Source organism: Phasianus colchicus, chromosome 11, assembly GCF_987193195.1.
Source record: "Phasianus colchicus chromosome 11, bPhaCol1.hap1.1, whole genome shotgun sequence".
NCBI classification, from domain to species: Eukaryota; Metazoa; Chordata; class Aves; order Galliformes; family Phasianidae; genus Phasianus; species Phasianus colchicus.
In genome coordinates this window covers 854,337-871,253 of record NC_143446.1, presented here as the reverse complement: position 1 = coordinate 871,253, position 16,917 = coordinate 854,337, and the positions used below count along the sequence as shown (strand labels likewise).

General features: G+C 51.2%; 2 protein-coding genes across 26 annotated transcripts in view; one reads left to right on the top strand and one right to left on the bottom strand.

Annotated features, from left to right (window-relative positions):
- LOC149916352 (E3 ubiquitin-protein ligase RNF123-like) overlaps positions 1-16,917 on the bottom strand; it is a 24,852-nt gene extending 7,935 nt beyond the window's left edge. For 2 of the 25 annotated variants that reach the window (XR_016469996.1, XR_016469997.1), the window contains exons 1-9: positions 15,083-16,917; positions 14,851-14,952; positions 12,498-12,577; positions 11,117-11,171; positions 10,760-10,838; positions 10,121-10,262; positions 7,608-7,700; positions 7,338-7,411; positions 6,240-6,845 (exon numbers count right to left, since the gene is read on the bottom strand). Coding sequence is in view for 1 of the 25 variants with exons in the window: in XM_090147864.1 (XP_090003990.1) it covers positions 7,644-7,700; positions 7,836-7,881; positions 8,409-8,501; positions 9,166-9,291; positions 10,195-10,229 (357 nt within the window). In the remaining 24 variants the exon portion in view is untranslated. Of the gene's footprint in view, positions 1-1,309; positions 6,846-7,337; positions 7,412-7,607; positions 7,701-7,835; positions 7,882-8,408; positions 8,502-9,165; positions 9,292-10,120; positions 10,263-10,759; positions 10,839-11,116; positions 11,172-12,490; positions 12,578-14,850; positions 14,953-15,082 lie in introns of those variants that run through there. The other 23 variants (XM_090147864.1, XR_016469989.1, XR_016469984.1 and 20 more) reach the window with 23 other exon arrangements.
- LOC149916353 (uncharacterized) lies at positions 881-2,292 on the top strand. Its single transcript, XM_090147868.1, has 2 exons — positions 881-1,160; positions 1,808-2,292. Exons 1-2 carry the CDS (start codon positions 1,034-1,036, stop codon positions 2,290-2,292), a joined length of 612 nt encoding a protein of 203 aa, XP_090003994.1. The 5' UTR covers positions 881-1,033.

Here is a 16,917-nt window from a genome sequence, read left to right as displayed (position 1 = left end):
CACTGCAGCTGCAGCCCATGAGCAAGGAGTACCTGGAGGACACACAGTGCCTGCGAACCGGTACAGTCATCACCACTTGTCCCTGCACGTCACCGTGTCCCTGTGGGCAGTGGCATCGTGGTGATGGTGGCAATGCCGAGAACGAACTGCTGGGCTGCCTGTACAACTTCTTCCCCCACCGCAAGCAGCTCATGCTGGAGCAGCCGGCAGCTGACATGGTGCTGGCAGTGTGGGAGGAGCTGCAACCGGGCTTCTGGCAACAGGCAGACACCTTCTGTGGCACATAGAAGAGGAGGTGCTGGTGAAAGTACTGCTGGGCAGCTGCGTAGTGATGGGCAGCAGTGAGCACTGGTACAAAAAGACAGGCGGCACATGGGGAATGCGTTGCGGGTGACTGTCACCTCTTGCAGCACTGGTGTGCCTGGCACAAAGATATGTGACAGCCATCACCAGCACCTATGGCTGTGCCATGGCATTGTGTGGTGGTACCAGCACAGCGTGGCTGTGCCATGGATGTGCACTGTGATAATACCAGTGCACTGTGGCTGCACCACGGCACTCTGCTGCAGTACCAACACCATGCCCCGACACACTGGAGATGCTGCTGGCCTGAGTGGTTGATAACAGGATGGGTGTTGTCTCCAAACTGCTGCGATACGCTGTACCTGTGCCAGCTGTCCCTATCAGAAGTGCAGGCCAGTGCCCAGGCATTGTGATTTCAGGGAAGTGAGGGGTGTTACAGGAAAGGAAAACAAACAGCAGTGGGAGGGCTGGGTTTGCTTTCTCTTTCAGTTCCAGTGCTGCAAAGCCACAAAAAGGAGCACAACCATGGACGCTCTGGTGCTCCCGATGCCGGCTCCGCTCTGCCTGGTGAAACAACAAGGATGGCAGCACCAACAGCTGCCTGCCTGCCACGGGGCACGGCTGCGAGGTGCAGAACTACAGTGGGACGCGGCTGTGCCTCTGCAACTATTTCCCCACGCGGAAGTGCTTTGTGCTGCCTTCGCCACTGGGCACAGAGGAGCACGGGCGCATGAAGCAGCTGCCCAAGGCCGCGTTGGCCCCATGTTTCCTCCAACAGGCAGCCAAGTTCTGTGACTATGCGCTGAGCTCCACCTGGCCCAAGACGCTGCCTGACAGCGGAGCACTGACAGGGCAAGGTAAGTGGATGGTGGGAGGGGGGAGAAAAGCACATGGGGCGATGATGGTGACACAGGACAACAAGGAGACAATTGCGATGGCAACACAAGAGAACAGCATGAGAATGCACTGACTGCGGGCTGATAATAGTGATGTCATCATAAGGGACAGCAGGAGGACCATGGGAGGACAATGATGATGGCAAATTGGATGATGGGGTGACAAAGGCAAAGGCAACACGGGACGAATGGGATAAAGGCAATAGTGCCATGGGACAACAGGGTGAAAACGGGGTGACAGTGGTGACACAGGACAACAGGGGGCCAGTGACAATGGCAACATGAGACAGTGGAGTGATAACACTGGGGATAGCAGAGTGATGACAATGGGACAAAAGGGATACAATGGCAACACGTACAGCAGCGTGACAACGGTGAAACAGAACCATGATAACAGCAGGATGACAACGGTGACGTGGGGCAATGATGACATCAGGAATAACAGGGTGACAGTTGAGTGACAACAACGATGGTGCGACACAAGGCAATGATGGGGTGATGACAGGGTGACAACGGGGCAAAAAACACGGGGACGACAGGGGACAACAGCAACACACAGCAGCAAGGTGCCAACAGTGAGGGAGGTGTCACTGTACCATTCCCCACAGCCCGGCGCATGCTGCTGCAGAGCTGCATGGAGGCCATCAACAGCAGGCATCTCCCCTGCCTGGAGGGAGCAGGAGCAGCAGCAGCGACGATGGCCAACGAGAACGCAGCTGTGGTGCGGTGGCAGCAGTGCTGGAGGCCTATGCCAGGGGCATGCGGGGGCTGTCACTGCCCACAGAGCCTGCACAGCTCTCGGCCTCGCATGGGGAGCACCCGTGTGAGGCACTTGTTGTCTTCTAGCGTTGCAGCTTCCGGGATCACGACCAGGAGCACCAGCGGTGCCTCATGGTGCATGGCCACCCCCCCCCTTGGTGCCACAGCACTGTCTCTGTCCTCACGGCCTTGCTCCTATCCCTACAAGGCTGTCCCTGTTCCCATGACTTTGTCACCACCGTCACAGCACTTCCCATTCCCTGGCACCCTGTCTCCACTAACCTGTCCACACAGCCCGGTCCCCACCCCTATAAGGCTGCCCTTGTCTTCATGACCTTGTCCCCAATCCCCCAATGCTCTCCATCCCCATGACCTTATCCTCATGTCCCCCTAGCACTGCCTCTGTACCTGTGGTCCCACCAGCACTCTCCCCATCCCCACAACCCTGTCCCTGTGACACTCTCCCCATCAACACCATGACCTTGCCCCCATCCTGACCTTCAGGAGCAGATCAGCACGGAGTAAGCTGCCTGCAGGAGGACAATGATGCAGCATCACGGCGGCGCTGCAAGGCGCTGCTGGCTGAGCTGGCACGGGCACTGGATACCAGCCTGGCCCGTGGGGCCTATGCACAGCCTGGTGGCTACCGCGCCTACGAGGCCGAGCGGCAGCGGCTGCTGGAGGCCTACTGGCAAGCAGAGGGCAAGGGCCCCAAGGTGAGGGCAGCTCTAGGTAGGGGACTAAGGACAAGGAGCCAGGGGCCATGCCTCAATCGTGTGGGGATGCACAGGCCGAGGAGGTGCTGGATGAGTCCTTGGCAGAGCGCCGGGCAGAGGCAGAGGCAGCGCTGAAGGCAGACAACGCACTGAGCCAGGCTGAGAAGCAGCTGGAGGGTGAGCGCTGCATCCCACTGCCGTCCCTTCTCTCCTTCCCCCCTCACTCATCCCTGGGTCCTCCAGGGACAAGGGACCTGGGGAATCTCACAGTGTTCCCATGGGTATAGTATTGTAGACTAGAAAGCATGTTGTAAAGCTATTCTGCTTTGACGAGAGACCTTCAGCAAAAGAATAGCAGGCTTATCAAACTTCGAAGAAGCGATGGCCTCCAAACAAGGCCGAATTGTCTCACTTTGGGATTAAGTTGGGATGCAACAAGGAGCCATCAGGATACTCCTCTCTATCCTCCTTCCAAACTTATCCCTATCCAAGGACGAGCAGATGTCCAGAAATAATGGCCATGTGCTGAATAAGCAAATGTTCACGATTTTGGTCCTACAATTTACATCCAGTTGGCATTCTCTTGAATGAGCTTGCATCAATGAAGAAAGTTCATCTAGAGGATAAGCGAGGAAAACCACTGCATGAAGTAAGACTGTCAGTTGGACTGTCATGATGCTAAAAGGACGCTAGATGGTAGAAGAGACCATGGAATGGAAGACTGGAGACCTCTTCAATCACTACCTGAGATAGGCGTGTCTATGTTAATTGTCTCACACGTAATTAATGAATACGTATTTTCTGTGGAAATACAAGGAATTCTGAATTATGTCAGCTTGGAAGCACTTGTGGTGGAAATATCCTGGAGCTTCCTGGCACCGTAAGAAACATACCTGCTTTATAACCTTACATGGGTTACAGAATTTGATTCCACATGTCAGCTCATACACAACAGCAGTGGGTACAGAAATAAGGGAAAGAAGCTGCGTGACTCAGAAGACACGAAGGGCTCCACCCCTTCCAGTCACTCAGGTGCATTACTGCACCTAAGCTCTGCTGGGTTGGCTCTGCCTTCCCATGAAGTGATCAGTCACTGTTTCAAGCCTTAGCATTTCCACTACAGTTCCACAGGGTAAGGCGCTTCCCGAATCTAGAGAAAGAATGAGCCAGAAGTAATAAAAGGGAAAGGCAAAACTGGGATTAAGAGTGGGAAGGCAAGAGGCATTGACTTGGCTTCTCCTTAGTTCCACAGTCTGGGAATCGTGAAAACTGGCAAATATGTTTCCCTGTTCTTTAACTACCAGATCACAACATAGATATGCTTTTGCAAGTCTCAATGGAATTGTCCAGAATAGGTCTGGATGTTAATTGGGTTATATCTACACACAGGAATTTCCCAAGGTCTACAGGCTCGGGGTGCTGAAGGCACCAGCACCCTTGAGAAACACAAAGTTTTCAGCATCCTGGAGAGCAGTGCCAGGAGACAAACCCTGTCCCAAACACAGAAGTGTCCTGCTAGCTTCTCCTCCAGGCCTTACCTTCACTGCTCAGTGCAGCAGGTATCTTCGCCTTGTGGCCATCCCAGAAGAAACGCAGAGCTGCAATGAGCTGGTGCCGGAAGCGTACCATGCTACTCTGGTGGGCACAACACAGTCAAGCGCTAGGGCAACAGTGAGAGTCCATCCATTAGGGCAGCTGTGAATGTGCTTCTTAGTTCTGGTGGCCACATGGGCCAGGCAGAAACTTCCTGTTCTCAGTCTTGCTCAGAGCACATGCACCCATTTGCAAAGAGCACCTCTAGTTTCCAGCACTGGGATGGAGCCCAGCCCTGACAGCAGTTAGCTGCTTCCACCTCTGTAAAATCCCTGGCCCTACAATAACAAGCTGGTCTGACAGAGGAGGATGGATACCATGTGTTCCACCCCTGAAGATGGGCTGCTCGTTAACACACAGAGGCAGGTGAGGAAAGGGTTTCCTGCAATAACATATCCCCACCTTCCTTAGCTGCAGGCCATCAGCCTGATCCAAGGCCAGAAGAGTGGTCCTCATCCAGGTGGTGGAGACAATCTGTATCTAGGTATCAATTGTTCATCTGCTGGAAGCAGCTCAGCCAAAAGGGCAAGTGCTCCCACCCCAAAGGTACCAGAGAGCTCTTCAGGAGAGGCCTGTGGGAAGGCTGTCCCTCTACAGCTAGCATTTTCCTGAAGAAACTTGTGACATTTGTTCAGGAAGATGTATCTGGATGCTTCCCCCTGGCAGGAGGAAAAGCAGGTGGTGAACTCACAGGGAAAGGAACTCCCAGGGAAGGGCATTAATTGTCCGTCTCTGTCACGCTTGCTCAGGGACGCATCTGCACTTTGGGCACATAAGGTAGAGTATTCTTTTCCATATTAATTAGGCAGATCTGCAGTGTTACACTACATCAATAGGTACTCAGAACGTCTGCAGCAAGGTCTGGGCCTGCAGCGATACCTGAGTCCTCGTGGGGTTCAAAGCTGCCGAGAAACAGAGCTGTATATGCTTGGGAGCTACGTTCAGCAGGAGAAAACAGTTGACCCAGTTACCACCTTGCTGGAGCACCCATGTGTATCCTGTGGGTCACTGCTTTCTGAGGCCCATACTGGGATGCACTGATGATGGCCAGAAGATGCACAGCTTTATCTAGCTGAACATTCTCCACCTGCTCTGTAGAGGCACATTCTCACACAACTGCCATTCCTTGCTCTCTGGAACTAATATTAATTGTCAGGGTAGAGTGCACTGCGGTCACAGTGTCTGCCTAGTTTAACAGAAACACAAGGCTGGCTCAGGTGCAGCTCATGTCATCAGTCAACACTGGCAAAGCATCTGAGACTATCTATGATTCTGTGATTCCGTGTTACCCCTTTAAACAGAGCCCAAAAAGTCAGTTTCTGCAGTTCAGCCTGCCTGACTGGATCAGTTAGAGAACTACTTCTGAGGACTGAACGTCTCCTCAGCTGTGGCACTTCTGTACCTTACGTGGTATGCAGAGATAATGTAGCAAAAGATCCACTGAGTGCTTACCCCTCCTCTGTCCTAGCTGTTCAGCAGCAGCTTCAGAATTTGAATCCGGAGATCTTCCACCACTAAAACAGGGACACAGCAGTTTGCTACTGGACATTAACAACTGGAAAGCAACTGCCCGTGCTCACTCCACAAGTACCCTGTCATCAGGAGAAAGCCTGCCACCTCAGCACAAAGAACCAGGTCCAGCGGAATGCTAGTTCCATCACTGGGAGAATTTTCTCCTTTTCCACACAGCAATACATCCATCCCCAGCTGAAAAACAGTGCCCCTAAAGGTGGGTTTTGCTTTGCTCATAATGCCTGGCAGAATGCTGCGTATGTGGGCAGTGGGGACCCAACACTTGAACCCATCCACCAGGTGACAGTAGCCATGGCTCTGCCTTTGCAGTGCTGCCTTTATGATGGGAATACAGATGCATGTCACATCAGAAAGGCCATTTGGAAACAGCTCATGGGTTGGTCCCTCTGGCTGCACACAAAGAATGGGATCTTGGCAATCTCTGTCCTTCCTCACAGACCTTCAATGCGCCTCTCGAGCTGCTGGCAGCCTCTTTCATACGCCCACTGCCTCAGTCTTTCTTCAGCACTCTCCTCCTTCACCTCCTTACTATTCTTGCCCTGGTTGAGGAACAGACAGAGATTAGGAGAAATACGCAGCACGGGGCAGCATCCTGCCAAAGCGGGAGAAGAAACTCACTGAAACAAGGCATGAGTGTGTGGACACAAGCACACCTAACCGGCCCTCCTTGGCCTTGTAACAGATCAGGGCAGGAGGTCTTCTAAGGACACACAAGCCCATCTGCAACTTCTCTGACTCTGTGAGGTTCCCTTCCAAATCTGCTGCCATGGAAAATTGTCACCTCTCCTGTCACACACCTTAACAGGAGATGACAGGGCAGCGGAGGGGCGCAGCTTCCACACAGCTCTGCTGAGTTTCCCTGCATTAACAAGCGCCCACAGACTACCGATGTCCTTTGCTCTCCTTAGCAGATGTGCCCTGACGCACCTCCCTGGTGAAGCGGTTTGGCCACCACGTGGTGGGAATGAGCTCCTGCAAACCAGCCTCCTCCACACTCAGTGGGCTCTTAATGTAGAAGAACACAACCAAACGGAGCACATCAAAGCTGCAGCAAAGTTAAAGGAAGTATAAGAAAGTATGGCAGAGAAGGGATGGGGTATGTTTCCAGAGCTGTAGTGAGGGACCCCTCTCCAAAACCACTCAAAGCTCTGCAAAATCCGGAGCCTCCTCCTCCGGGGGGAAGCCTCTTGCACTCAGCACAGGAGCTGCCCAAATGCTGACACGGCAGTTAGTCAGCTCTGAAAGGAGTTAGAGCAGTCGTCTGCCCTAATGCCTAAGGACATAAGAGAAGCGGGTCGGGCAGAAATAAAGCTCTGTGCATTGGTATGATGTGACCTTCATGGCACTGCTTCCCGCTCCTCAAAGCAGGACTTTGCAGAGAATGGTGTCAGGCAAACAGAGGAGACTTGAGAAATGAGAAATGACCTCTCAAAGATGGGGTGGCTTCTGCCTCCTGGGACCTGCTAAACCTTGCAGTCTCCGTGGCTGCATTACTGAGGGCAGGGAGGACAGAGAACAGAGGAGCCGCAAAGGATACAGAACATTGCTGAGGAGATATTTCCTGGATTTCTCATGCTTCAAGACTGCAGTGGTGAGCCAGAGGTAGTGAATCTAGGGAAACAAGAGAAGCAAAACTGACTCCAACCATAGAAGAGTACGCAACTCTCTAAGAGGTAGAGTGGGACAGAACTGCCACCGCTAGATCAAATAACTACAGATAATCCAAAACATTAGGGACCTTTGGACAAGGGGACGTAACAGAAGCTGGCTATTCACAGATTCCTGGAGATTCAGAAGCGCAACTCACTTGTAAGCCTAGGTCTGGGATGATAGGAGAGAACCTCTAGGCCTGCAGCAGTGACGTTAGTAGCTGCTTGAGGCATTTGTGCACTTCATATTCCTGAGAAAACAAGAAACAACAGCAACAGGATGATGTCAGGAACAGCTATAGTTCCCACAGTGCAGCTTTGGAAGGACGCAGCATTTACTTCTGTATTGAAAACATAGGCACTCTGAACCCACCGCATTTTCTCACCTTACTCAACAGGAGAGTGTGAGCAGTGGTTGCTGCTATCACTTTCCTGCAGGGAAATAAGCTTCAGTGCAAGTAAAACTAAGCCAGTGGACAAGCCAAAGTCCCAGGTCCTACTCGGCTGGGCTGAATCACCCATCCCCACAGCCCCCAAACCTACTCAACTCAGCACTGGCAGAATCAATCCAGAAGGAAAAAAAAACCTGCTTTCTACTGAACACTGGTACAACCAAAACAATGCTCACGGCACGCCTGCCAGAGAGTGACCCCATCACTGCACCAGGACATCAGAAGAATGTACGGGCTGCAAACAAATTTCTTTCAAGGCTGCAAAATCAAATGCAGTAATTCTGAACCCAACAAACACCATCTCTCAGAAGGAAACTTTGTGGGACTGAGAACAACAAGGCCCTGTACGATCTAACTGAAGCCTTAGGGTGGAACTATTAGGAATCCCATTTTGCAAATCAAAGATCAGAGATGCGTATGCCCCATGTAAAAGCACGTAGGTGTCAGGAAAAATCTGAGCATGTACAAAGCACAGAATCACATTTCCTGGCATGATGTCCCCCAGACCTGCCCAGTAACATCAGCCTGCCATCACATCCATCCCGATATGGATCACATTCTTCAGGAAGCCTAGCAGCTTGCGAGCCTTCACGAGGATAAGTGGGCAAGTGTTAAGGTAAAATGCAATCAGATTCTTTCAGGACTTCTTTGTCCGAGCAAAGAAAAGTCACTGTCTTGCGGTATGCATGCCTAAGTCAGAGTTCAAGGCAAAGTGCACTTCTAAGTGCATGATAAGCCACGAGATCTTCTCCTCAATACTGCAGGTACCGAGTACTTCCCTATCTGCTTCTGATCAGAAAGGAGCCTCCATGACAACTATCAAGGAGCACGTTCAGGACTGCTGCAGGTCTCAGCTTTCACACAAAAAGGCAGCATGCAATGCTTCTATTACGCTACAGGTCCTGCATGGCTGAGAGGTTGAACAGACCCAAAGCCAAGAGGCTCAGAAGCACAAAAGGTTTCCAGGTCTGGAAGGTGAGATCATCTACAATTGAAATGCCTGGGAATAGGCAGTCCCCAGCCTAAAGCGTTAGCTGCTGATTCAGAGCTTAAAGTAAACTCAATTTCAGCAATTTTTTTCAGGTGACCGTGGGCCCTGCAGTTGTGGTCCAGCTGAAGGATGTCTGCTTCTTCTCTCCTCGATCCTGCTCTGAGCAGAAGTGCTAGGAGAAGAAAGTGAAGTGCACTCAGATATAGACATTCTACAGCTTCCATAAATAGTCTCCGGGCCTTCGGACCTCTTCTCCCCACTACCAAAGGATATTGAAGTGGATGGCTTCCAAAGTTAAAAGCAACAGACTCTTTGAACGAGAGACTGATGGCAGGGAAGTAAGCCATTCCAGCACCTCTCAAGATGTTATCAACAGTGGCTCCCAGAGATACGCCATTTCTGAAAGAAGAAAAGCCCACAGAACTTTAGCCACGGTCAAAAGGTTTTGTGGTCAAGCAGGCAATTCGTGTGTCTGCACTCCCCTCCCAGCAACCTGCCAACACAGACATCACAGTCATTCATACTTCTGAACGCTTGTAACCTGACAGATGTGCACACACCACAGTGCTGCTAAGCAAGTACCCTGGGAATCACAGCCGAATTCTCATTTGCATTTAATGGCATGGAAAGGCATTGGAGCCTGCACAATATGAAGAGCCCTGCTCAGCTTCAAGGGCAACCAAAATCCTTACAAGGTATATGACTACCAGGACATGTTAAAGGCAGGTGGCATTTCTGGCCTCATCCACTTGACTCTGATAGAAATCGAAGGATAATGGTCTCAGTCCACTCTTCTCTGAAAGACAATGGCAGCCTCTGACAGTTTTTCACTCCAGCTGACTTGTCTCAGGCCATAGTTTAGGGCCAGGGAGCAATTCTCAGGCTGGCCATTGCTCGTTGTCCAGCGGAGATGGAGGCTGGAGACTTATCACATTTATCACACTTCCCTCCGATTCCAGGACATGCAGTGTCTACACTTGCTATGAAAGCAATCAGCAGGGCTCAGCCAACTGTAGTATTAAGCATCCTAACATGTGCCTTCTCCTTCAAAATCCCAGCAAACCTTACAGCGATTTAGGAGCTTGAGCACTTTTCTAACAACTGCTCTCACCTGAACCTGGGAGACTCAAAAGCTCACTTAGATGGCTTCTCAACACAAGGCAGAAAAGCAGAGGCTGGAGCTACCAACAAACTTAAAGGGGAGGAGAAAGAAAGAGGGATCAGCAACCTGCTGAGCAACGAGGAAACATGTAGATTACATGCAGCCATTCACAGAACAGGGAACTGGGCAAAGATGCCTACAGGCAGAAAGCAGTAGTGCCTTCCTCAAGGTCCATCCGACAGCTGACGATGTCTCCTGCAGCCCACGACTGCAATAAAAGGAGAAAAAAAAATGTTAGACACATTCCCAGCATGTTCCCACACCAGAATAAGCTGTAAGCCCAATCAGTCCCTTGTGATTCAGGGGCGAAGGAGTGACAGTTCCTTCCGACAGCAGCTCACATTGCATTTTCAGATACTTCTGGAAGCCTCTGGATGGGATTTTCTTTTTTCCCTTGAGCACTAGGAACATGCACAGGATCAGAACAATGCTTATCCCAACACTGCATCATCCTCTGATGCGCTACAAAGAACCAGAGCCTTTCAGACATCACCCACAGTACTGTGCTGGGAATCAGCCTGCCAAACACAGCACCCACACAGGGCGTTCCATACCCCTCAAGTACAAATCAGTGCTGGCACACAGCCTCCCCAAGAGCAGACCGAAGCAGGAAGCTCAGATCAAATGCTTTCCACAGGGCCCAGCAGAATCCAGTGAGCAGAGTACACCTGCTTTCTTTTCCCCTCCTGGAAGGACAGTACTCACTTTGCCATAGTTGGTAGTGGTCACTTGCACACCCTATGCCATTATACGCATAGGGAACTGGCGTATCTCCAACTCCTTCCTGCATCACAATATCAAAGAGGAGACTCAGATGTGGACAAGCACAAAGGATCCCTCTCATTGCAAAAGCAGCTTCATGGGGGAGACCGGCAGACAGGGAGCGCAACTGACAGCAGACATGGTCTGCCCATGGCCTGTGATCTTTGTCTCCATTCCCTACTAACATTTGGGTTAGAAAAAGAGCACTGCTACATTACATTTCCAAATCGCTTGTGTAACTCTCCATGCATTCATTCTTCCTGCAATCTTAACCAAAGCGTCACCCACTTATCTTCTTACCTTTGTACACGCACGCCGTAGTCCTGATAGAGCCAAGGTTACTGTGGCCAATCACCTGGACCAGTAAACAGAAGATATTACAGAGTCAGGCAATAAGGCCTCAAAACCAAAGTGTAGTGAAGAATATCAGCTAACAGACCAGCAGGAAACTAATGCAGACAAAGGAGAAAGGAAAAAGTACAGCAGCAGAGCCTGGCCTCAGCTTGTCCTCACTGTTAAACAACATAACAAGAAAGGAAGAGGCAGCCACTGGAGGCAGGGACAGGAAAGTTGGTTACCATCCCCTCCTCTCGCTTAGCCAAGCTCTCCAGTGGGCCATTGGGCCAGCATAACACTTTCTCACCCTTGCAGCTCCACTCAGAGCTTGCTAAGACTTGGGAGTACTGCTAGACCTTTTCCCAGGAGATATCATCTCCTCCAGGACTCCTCAACTTCTTGAGCAGATTGCATTTAACATACTACAAAGCCAGTGAAATGGACCTGCATGACGAACAGACCGAGTGCTTTTAGTCTCACAAGCCCATTTCCTGCAGCAGCCAGCATCACACTCACTCCAAGTAAGTCATCATCAACCAGCAGGAGCCCCTCAAAGCCACTTGTGTGGTCCAGTACCATCGTAGAGGGCCAAGCCGGCCCTCTGTTAACAGATCTGAAACAAAGAGTTGCAGATAACCTGCTAGAAAAAGATTTAAAGGTAGCTCTGAAGTGTCGCCAGACAGACTACAGTGGCACCTGAATTCTGCTGCAGTGGAGGAACACTCAAACAGCGTTTACACATGTCAGACCATGAGAACTTCAGGAAAGGAGACACCCATGAGCTTTAAAAGGAAGCTTGCACAGCAACACCTTAGGCCTAAGTTATGCAGCAGTCAGATCATAAATGAAGCCTTCATGTCATTTGAAAATTTTACCTCTGCAAAGTTCAAAGGTCAAACTCTGAGCCAAATGTTTGGCCAACATACCACATAACTGAAAGCAAGCTCTGACTGTGGTCTGCAAGAAAAATGCTTTGTCAGAGAAGAGCCAGGATGCATCCGCCACATCCTGCCTCATTCAGGGATGCTAGAGAGGCAACAGACTGAGGCCCTAACCAAACATCCAGAGTGGAGACCCATCTACAGGCCTCTGCAATTCTCAGTGAGGACAGCACTCCTCACAGTGCTGCGTGTCGCTATCATTGAAATATATCCAACTACTGCTCCAAAGCTACTTCTTCAGGGATTTCCACCTGCAAACTTGCCTCCTCCATTGACAAGAGACAATAAATTAGAGCAGAAGATGGTAGAAAACTGCTTACTCAGGGAACTGTGTTGCATGACATAACTTGTTCCCCCCAGTCAGGCAGCACAAACACAGATTGCTGAAATCTTGTACCTCCTACCTTGGCTGTCTTCAGAGCCATTCTGATCTGCTAGCAATCGGTCAAGGTGCTCCGGCAGGCTCTGGAACGTCAGGAGCTTTCTAGGGAATAAACACACACGAGCACTTCAGAAAGCTCTGCCTTCAAGTTTTAAAGCGTTTCAGTCCAGACACGTGTCTGCATAAGAATCGTGTTGACACACGAACCAGGAAGTTCTGTCAATCTGAGTTTCTTGGCATGGATCCGAGGAATTTGCTGACCAGCATGCTGGTGCGATGAATGAAACAAGAACCAAATACAGTGCAAACAAATGAAGCAGTTAACAAAGGATCCTTCAGTCCTCAGCCTGCTACAGAGTATTTTGCTAGCCTGTACTGGCAATAAGTAAAGACTGGAACATTGCTGAGGCTGGCATCATACAAACACAGCATAGGACAGGACTTGGTTCTTTTCCCAAGTACTTCATAATACAAATCCAGAAAGAAGACCATATCAGCAGCTGTAGCAGCTCAGACAGAGGTTAAGCTCACCCAGCATCACCTCCATGAGAAAAGCCAAAAACATTTTGTCTTCACGCCTCCTGTAATAAAGTAAAATGCCTCGCCAACACCCTCCAGGCTACCACTGTACAGACCTGCCACATAGACCCTCTCAGTTCTCTCGTCTCAAGGTTGGCTCACTTACTTATTCCTTGTACAGGAGACCTCCCAGACTCGTGGCTGTTGCTCTTACTCTTCCTCAAAATCTCCGCAGCTCCAAGATAGCCTTTTGGAGCTGGTGCGACCACAGCATGCTAATCAAGATGAGGGTTGACCACAAATTCATTCTGTGGCATAATGATTTTCCTTTCCCAGAATCCCTTTGCTAACAATCCTTTGCTTCCTATCTGCTTTTTTTTTTTTTTTTTTTTCTTTTCCCCACTTACTGAAGAGTTTATTTCCCTCCAGCCTCACTCCTGTGCAGCAGAAATCAACCCAGACCCCACTACTTTATGCATAAAGTTGGGGCTGTTCCCCTTTCACTACATCACTTTGTAATAGCAGCAAACTTTGTCATTTCATACTCTTTTCCTTTTAAAACTTCCCAAGGATTAACAGAACACCAATGCTTGTGTTGTGTTTGTGGGACCATCATGATTTCCCTTTATTACTGTGAGAATTGCTGGCTTTTCCTATCCTGGTTGCCATTTCCACTCATCTGTGGAACAACCATTCCACTTCTTTGGGACGAGGGGTTTCTCAAAGAAGTGGTAGAGACATTCTGAAAGCCCAGTGCACGTGAAGATGCACAGAGGTGGAATCAAAGAAGCAGCTTTGGATTGGCAGGAGAGAGTGGCTACAGCAAAGCAGTTGTATCAGCAGATAGCACAGAGAAGGAGCGCAGGAAAGAGGCAGAAGAGCACGAGACAGACAGAGAGAGGACAGACAGGGAGGTTTACAACAAGCTCCCCAAAAGACAACATATCGTACCATAAAAGTTGCTCTTGTGTAGTAAATATTATTTTCGAGGCCAACCTGACTGCTACTGGGCTTTCTACCAAGTCCAGGGAGAAGACTGGAAGGGAGCTACAAACAGAGGGACCAAGCCAACAAACTATCAGTTCTGTGCTTGCACTTCATTCATCACCAGGCAAAGAAGTTAGCAGTACTGACAACCAAAACTCCTGGGCGGATGGAACATACCAAGGCATGTTTTTAGGAGCGCTTGTGGCCAAGTACCATAGCCCACTTGGCCTCCCCACCCACAAGAACCTTAGCTCATCAAGCACGCAGAGGACCAAGAGCTATTTTTAGCAGCCACAGGCTCACGTTTGAGCTGGCACTACTAAGTACAGCCCGGGGAACATGACCCCAGCCCACTCTGCAGCACCGCTCACCCAGCAGCAGCTACGCGCCTGCCTCTCTGCAACACTTGGACCTGCTTTGCACCCAGCTGACTTGCCTCTGACAAAAAATTTAAATGTCAAGGACCTTCTTCTCATCCAAAGCTACAAGTTGCTGGACTACGGGGTGAAGGAGAAATGAAAGCAAAGAGAGGGAAACAGACATTGTATAGCAATCTTGTGTTCCTTTTCCTTTGGTGACTCCTAAGAAGAAAAGTACTGACAATTCCACTGCCTGAGAAGCATATGGTCTTCGATGTACAAGTAGCAGTCTTGCATTTAGTTTACCGGGCACTGATGACATACTTTTCATTAGCTAAAACCTGTGCATTTTGCACTTCTTTGCAAGCAGAGAGGGAACAGGAATGAGAAGGGGAATGCATACCCGCCTATTTATTTCAGAAATATTGCCCCGTGACCTTTTATATGGGGTTTCACATGCAGGGGACTGACGCAGCATTGCTGCCATCTAGAGAGTAAGAAGTCCCATACCTGTAAGCAGCTGCAGGCTGGTTCCCATCAGCACTGGAGAAGACCTGGTACAGATCTTAGATCTTAGTCTAGTTTGGTTCAGTAGTCTGCTGTTAACAATCCCTTGTGGAAAAAAAGAGAGAGAGAGAAAAAGAAGCTTAGAGAGTTAGAAGTCGAAACATTAACTTCAAGTACAAGCAATAACGTTTGCAGATCAACACGGGGGAAGACAGAGCTCCAAGAAGTTATTTACCTTCTCACTCTCTTCACTGACAGCCCTACAGCCCAGCAACGTGGAGCGAGTGCATTTCTACCACAGGGGAGGCTACCAGTGGTTCCGGCTACCAGTAGGTCCCAAGGGTGAGACGACATCTTCAGGAGCCCTACTGCTGAACTACTTTCAGATAAAGTAACTTCAAATTTGAAAGTGGGGATCCGATTTAAAAGCAAAACCAAACCCCCATAAACAAACACAAATAATACTGGTGTTACAATTCTTGATGTCTTGGAACATTTTAGGTTAACTGCACTAGAGAAGATGCAGAGACAGGAAGGCTTGCAGACACAGATCATCTAGACTAAACTCACAGCGTGCACTCACAGCCTGGAAGGCCAACAGCATCCTGGGCTGCATCAACAGAGGGCGGCAGCAGACAGGGAGGGGATTGTTCCACCTCTGCTTTGCCCTCATGAGGCCCCACCTGGAGCACCGCGTCCAGGCCTGGGGGCCCCAGCGAAGGAGGGATGCGGGGCTGTTGCAGCGGGGCCAGAGGAGGCCACGAAGATGCTCAGCGGGCTGGAGCACCTCTCCTATGGAGACAGGCTGAGGGAGACGGGGGTGGGCAGCACGGAGAAGAGAAGGCTCCGGGGAGACCTCACTGTGACCTTCCAGTACTTGAGGGGAGCTTACAGGTAGGAGGGAGAGTGACTTTTTACACTGTCTGATAATAAAAGGCCAAGGGGTAACAATTTCAAACTAAAAGAGGGGAGATTTAGGAGAGATATTTGGAAGAAATTCTTTGCTCAGAGGGCAGTGAAGCGCTGGCACTGCTGCCCAGAGCTGTGGCTGCCATCCCTGGAGGTGCCCCAGGCCGTGGAGGGCCCTCTGCCCTGGGCAGCCCGAGCTGGGGGACAGGCAGACCATGGCAGGGGTGGGGCTGGGGAACTGTAAGGTCCCTCTCAGTCAAACCATGCTGTGATTCTGCAACGCATCTTATACAGAGCATATAATAAGTTGGTCTGAGACAAGTTAGGAACTCGGCAAGTGCCATGCGGAGTGACCAGCCAGGGACCTGAGCTTCTGCACGCCCTAAACAAGTAGGAGGGTGCAGCACTGCTGCCGTGCCACACTGCATATCCCACCGGAGCAGACAGTGCTGCCAGCAGGTCAGAGAGAGAGCAGAGCAGCCCACACATCAGCCTCTTCACGGCCCGGATCGGTGATTCGGCACCTAAAAACAAAACCGGCCCATGCAGCCCCAGCAAACGTGGGCTCTGACTGAGGCCAGGCACTGGGCTCCCCACTCTGGGCAGCCACAAGCTGAACCCTTTTTAGAAGAAGCGCAGAACAAACAGCACGGGGGAGGCCAGGTTTTAAATCGGGCTGGCACACGACGGGCAGGAGGGCCAGCAAACGCAGCTTTGTCTGGTAGCTGCACTGCACCCTCCCATCGCGGTAAGGGCGAGGAGACAAGGCCAGCACCGCCAGTCCGGCAGCATCCCCAGAGCAGCGGCAGCCCTCAGACCTGCGGCACTGCCCGAACGCAGGAGGAAAGCCCGGGTCCCGGCCCACCCACAGCCGGCAGCAGCCACGGCTCTGCCCGCGCGTGCCGAACGCAGCGACGTCCCCAAGGCCAGAAGCGGGCAGCCTCCCACCGAGCCGCCGGCCCCGGCCCCGGCCCCGGCCCCGGCCCCGGCCCCGGCCCGGAAGGACGCAGACGCGGCCTCTCCGCCCCCCCCGGCTGAGGTCGTGCTGCCGGGGGCAGCCCCTGTGCCTGGCCCCGCTCGGCGCACCGCCGCGCGTGGGCTGAAACAGAACCCGGGCGCCACGGCCCAGCGCTCCGCACTCGCCGCCGCGCTACGGCGAGC